Source organism: Triplophysa dalaica, chromosome 19, assembly GCF_015846415.1.
Source record: "Triplophysa dalaica isolate WHDGS20190420 chromosome 19, ASM1584641v1, whole genome shotgun sequence".
NCBI lineage: Eukaryota > Metazoa > Chordata > Actinopteri > Cypriniformes > Nemacheilidae > Triplophysa > Triplophysa dalaica.
In genome coordinates, this window is record NC_079560.1 from 10,092,187 (window position 1) to 10,097,674 (window position 5,488).

Consider the following 5,488-nt stretch of genomic DNA (forward strand, 5'->3'; position numbering starts at 1 on the left):
CAATAGACAATTTTCAAACAAAGAACACACATCAGAACAAAGCCTGTTCCCATACCCACTTAACCCCTGAACAACCACACAGAGAAGTCACATAACAAAACACTGTGACAGGTGGCAGGTGAGCTTGCTCTCTATCTTCCAAAAAAACGAAAACTGACTTTTAAACTCACATAAAAGCCAATACTGAGTGGGACTGAAAGTCAACTTAATAAAAAATGTGACCGGCCACGAATTTAAAGTAGCTTCATTACAATCCTTTATTCCTATTTTTATAAACTCTTTATTATAAAATGGCATAATTTAAATAGATATAACTAAATACATTTATTCTTTTTATGTATAATTCCCCGAAAAATATTTCCAAGTACAGAATGTTCTTACTGTCCCTTTAAGAAAGAAGGGAAGTCTTTCAAAACCGAAAGTACTCTTTGCTCCGAGGTTTAGGAACGTACTTTACGTGTCAAATCTTACATGTGGAGATAGTGGACTCATACACGTCTAAAAACAAGTACAAACATATTTTTAAAAAGCTTAAATGTGATACGACAGTAAAGCAGCCGTTGTTATCATACAGAACTAAACTTTAACCAAACCGAAGTGACTGCGGATTCAGATGCATCTACGGAAATAAAGGTAAAATCAGCAGATAGCTTCTGTAGGTAAACCTGTTTTTCCCATCGATATTTTTGTCAATCATAAAAGAGGAGTTACCAACTAATGTTAGTTTTCTCTACAACATAAGTAACGTTAATCCAACTGCAATGCCAATGTTACATTAACAAATCATTGTTTTATGTCCAATTACGTGGCAGCCCATAGGCAGATACATGGCCAATTCAACCCAGCTACGGTTATAAACCTAAATTAACTTTGCAGTTTATGTGTGTCATGTATTTAGGGCAAAATCGCAGATTTTGTGACAAACACGGGAAAGCTGCAGAAATGGAGGACGACGCAGCCGATATGGCGTCTGATAACAGTATACCATTGGGTGTCGGAGCTTCCGCATATGGGAGTGAGAATGGAGAAGAAGAGCTGGACTTCATACCTGAACGGACATTGCCTTTTCTCATCGGATACTCAGAACCTGTGGGGTAAAAATGTTTTGGGCAATAAGAATTTTCATCTAATAATATTTTAGGTTGACGCGTATTTAAGACGCAGGCATGTTTGTATGTTATGCAAAAGCGACACCTGCTGGTGACATGACGGACACGCCGTAACCCAAATGTCATGATCGTTTCCTTACAATGTTAACTAATCAAGTCTTTTCTTATACACAACAACTGACCCTTACCAGACACGTGGAGAGGGCAGAGTCACCCGCTTTAAGCTATTCTTCCTGGCACAGCAACCAGTGGTCAGATTCAGATCCAGATGCATGGCAAGAACCATGTGCAACAAAGTGAGTGTTTGTCACATCTTTATGTACCTAGAAGACAATTATTTAACAGCTCTGCTTAAAAAAAACATCACAAAAATTGTTTTGACATTATTGGTCTTGATGGAAACTATAGTGGTAGCAGTTGGTCTCTATTTGTAGAACACATTACATGTTTACAAAGGAATTTACATCTTGTATTGAACATGTTTTTAAGCTGGGTGGTATGACTTTCTAGCTGTATAAGGGTTTGTTTATTCTCTATTTACTGTCTCTGTGTCAAGTAAAGACATCTAAAATATGCAATGTAATTGGGTGCAATAGGTATCTTGAAAGAACATCGACTTTGCACACTGTGTTCTTTTAGCTTAGGTTGTTCGTCTTGTAGGTCCAGTTCTCACCATATCATCTTTCCAAAGGGTTCACTTGGAAAGGCGAGACTCATCTGCCTCTAGCAGTGTCTCCTTTGATGTTTCTGATGATGATGTTAATATGGAGGACAATGTAGAAGAAAGGTACAGTTTCTGGTTTCCGTCTCTCCCAGAGTAAATCAGTTTTATTATCATTTATTATAAAGGTCTTATTATAATGTTTTAAAATATAGAGATGGTATATTAGTTATGTAAGGAAATGTATAATCTTCATAATAGAGTTTCCAATGTTTGTATATAACATTTATTCACATATATAATATATAAAGCTCAAGGAAGAAAACCAGGTCAAAAGATCGAGGCCCGAAACAACAAAGTGCTCCTTTACCTGTGAAACCAGAGTTACAAGTAGATCCAAAAGCAAGACACCCGGCGATGACAGTGGAATTTGCGTTCAAGGTGCAGCCTGCAGCACGTGGTCATTTATTCCATTTTAAATTATAACTTATATAAATTATATTTTTGATACTTAATCATGCTAAAGGTTTCGCAATCTGTCACCATGAGTTGTGAAAATGTATATTCTGTGTTTTATTTCAGGCCCTCTCAACCTGCCTACAGAAACTCACAGTAGATGAATTGAAGTGCTTCAGGAAACTGCTTTGGGAGAGATATCCCGAGGTCTTTCGTGATCCTGTGGATGGACTTGATCTTGTGAATCTGGTGGATAAAATGCTGGAGCTCTGTGATCTTGAGGTGTCCTTGAATATAACACTTGTGCTCCTTAAAACCATGAACTTAAAGAGGCTGGTCGCATTTCTGGAAGGACTATGCATGAGAAGTATGTTACGTACTTTTTCCCCAAAACTGTGCATTTCATATTGTTGTTTTAAAGTTGTTTTGGTTTCCAACAGTTAAAGTGCGCTACGAGTTGAAATTGACCCTCAAGAGGAAGTTTGAGATGGTACATGAGGGTTTTGGCCAACAAGGACAGCCAGTCCCCTTTGAATCTGTCTATACAGATCTTTACATCACCGATGGCATTAATGCAGCCGTGAATAGCGAGCATGAGTTCAGACTAAAGGTTGAAGACCTTGTCGAGACTGGCAAAGTGAACAGAAAGCCGTTAGCCTCAAAGGACATATTGGCACCGGAAAATAGAAGGACGAGACATGTGAGGTCAGTGGTAGTCAGGGGAAGCCCCGGATGTGGAAAATCATTCGCAGTTCAGCGCTTCATCCTCGACTGGGTGGATGGGAAAACACACCAAGACATTTTCTTCCTCCTGCCTCTGAACTTCAAAGAACTAAACCAAATGCGAGATGAAGAATACACCCTGTTGAGATTAATAAACTCACTCTATCCAGAAATGAAAGAGGTGGAGACTCTCGACTTTGAGGGCTGCCCGGTTATGTTCATATTCGACGGTTTGGATGACAGTCACATCAACTTCGAATTCCGCAAGACCGTGTATTGGTGCGACTCGAATAGGCCCACGACCGTGAAGGTATTGATCACCAACCTCATCAGGGGTAATCTGCTCTACAGCTGCTCCGTCTTGGTCATTTCCAGGCCGGGAGTTCTCGATGCGATCCCACAGGAACACACCCACCAGCTCCTGGAGGTACGTGGCTTCAACAACGACCAGAGAGAGGCTTATTTCAGGAGGACGATTGAAAACCAAGCCCTGGCTGAGAGAGTGATCGATCACCTGAAGGGTTCCAAGACGCTGTACATTATGTGCCACCTGCCGTTGTTCTGCTGGGTGGCATCAAAAGTGCTTCAGCGACAGTTTCAGTCTCTTTCGCCATCAGCCAGGCTGCCCAAAACTCTTACAAATCTGTACACCAGCATGGTGCATTTTCACACTCAAATGTGCGTTCAAAAACTGCAGGACAGCCCAACTGAAGAGACCAAAGATATCACGGCGGACCAACTCCTCATTAGGCTCACAAAGCTGGCCTACGTCATGCTGGAAAAGGACGAGTTTAAGATGGAGAAAGAGCACTTGGAAGAGATCAATATGGATACTTACCCCGCCGTGGTGTGCAGCGGCCTCTGCTCAGAGTATTACAGAGATAAATTTGTGATGTACACGGAGAGGGTGAGTTGCTTTGCCCATCCGACCATTCAGGAATACATGGCCGCTCTTCACGTCTTCTACTGTTTCAGAAAACAAGGGAAGAACATTCTGGACTCGGGCAAGTTGAAGGTCTTGAAGGTTTCTTTGTCAGATCTGCTCAAGAGTGCAGTGGACAAGGTGTTATCCTGCAAGAACAGCAACTATGACATTTTTCTGTACTTTCTGCTGGGTTTGTCAGTGGAGGCCAACCAAGAGCTGCTCAAAGACCTCCTGCAGATATCTACTAGTTCCAGCCAGCATGCAAGGGAGGAGACGTCACGCTACATTAAAAAGAAAATCAAAGAAAACCACTACCCGGAGAAAAATGAATACCTTTGGCGGTGCATCGATGAACTAAACCCCCAATGTGAGCACTGACTTGTTAAAAAGAGAGAGTGTTTGCCACTTGTTGAATCACATTTGGAAGTTTGAACAGTAATGGTGTTGGATTTTTTCTACACCAGAAAAAGGTGTTGGGGAAAAGATCTGTGTGTAGTGTGTATTGGAACTCTGTTACTCCTAATGTACTCATAAACACATTTTTTTTTACAAAATTATAGTGCGAATGTTTATGCATGAAATATATAATTATGTTAAAATGGTCTTATTTGAACCATAGAAATCAAGCGTAGCGTTAGTTCTGAGTCAGCTTGCATCAGCTGATCACATCAGGTGCAGCTAATCAACGTTAACCAATAGTAATACGACAACACTAGACTGCGTCCTATTTAAGTTGCATTTCTTTGCTCCTTATAGCTGCTTAATCGTGTTGGACTTAAAACCCACCTCCATTCCTTCTCCTTCTTTTCTGCCTGTATCTTTGGATCTTTTAATTTACTCCTGTCACGCATCAGGAGCTGTTTTGGGTCCCCAGGTGGGGGGACATGTATCGTTGCGCTCTGTCCGTGCAAGACTGAATGGACGGGCAGAGAGTTTTCCCAGAACAGTTTCACTCCGCGAAACTAAATATATGTTATCATATATAATGATGACAGTAGTCCTGACAGAAATTAAAAAAATGTCTTGTGTGCTTCAAATACTGTGTTGAAATCTGATGCATAAACAAAACATCACAATCTTTGTAATATTGACAAATTCACAGAAATAAAAGTTAATACAGTATGTATTGACCAAAAACTTGTACATGATTGTTCCAGTTTACTCAATATGATGCCACATTACCCTTTTAAATGTTACAGATTCTCACTTTCCCTGTTGTGCATGATTTATGACACTCAGAATGAGTTTTGTTTTTATGACTCTTGGGAATGAGAGCCAAGATTTAAAGTCTACATGAAATGGAAGTTGCGAAAGTGTTTTCTTCCGATTGTTGACGTACACACTCAACTGTTCGCAAAAATGTAACTGTACTTTTACGAGAAACAATATACACTCAAAAGAATTGGTACATTTTAAAGCTGTGAAATCAATGAAACATGCTGCTTAAATATATAAGCAAATGTAAGTAAAAATCTGAGCAACTCAAATATTTCTATTAGAATTCACCCCAAAAAGTGTACATAAAAATATAATTGGTTTATTTAATACTTATCTTCATTAAATAAACATTATAATATATGTACATTTTAGAGAAATTAACTGTTGGATTTTTTA

General features: G+C 39.7%; 1 protein-coding gene across 1 annotated transcript; it reads left to right on the forward strand.

Moving 5' to 3' along the window:
* The first annotated feature begins 421 nt into the window (after positions 1-421).
* On the forward strand, positions 422-5,017 carry nlrc3l1 (NLR family, CARD domain containing 3-like 1). Its single transcript, XM_056732060.1, has 7 exons — positions 422-633; positions 899-1,094; positions 1,301-1,405; positions 1,801-1,896; positions 2,082-2,211; positions 2,353-2,593; positions 2,667-5,017. Exons 2-7 carry the CDS (start codon positions 943-945, stop codon positions 4,250-4,252), a joined length of 2,310 nt encoding a protein of 769 aa, XP_056588038.1. The 5' UTR covers positions 422-633; positions 899-942; the 3' UTR covers positions 4,253-5,017.
* The last annotated feature ends 471 nt before the right edge of the window (positions 5,018-5,488 follow it).

Excerpts from the sequence above, each read along its gene's own strand:
- nlrc3l1 (XM_056732060.1), top strand. The coding sequence starts at position 943 with ATGGAGGACGACGCAGCCGATATGGCGTCTGATAACAGTATACCATTG. Across the intron at positions 2,212-2,352 it reads CAGTGGAATTTGCGTTCAAG|GCCCTCTCAACCTGCCTACA; the intron begins GTGCAGCCTGCA and ends GTTTTATTTCAG. Across the intron at positions 2,594-2,666 it reads GGAAGGACTATGCATGAGAA|TTAAAGTGCGCTACGAGTTG; the intron begins GTATGTTACGTA and ends GGTTTCCAACAG.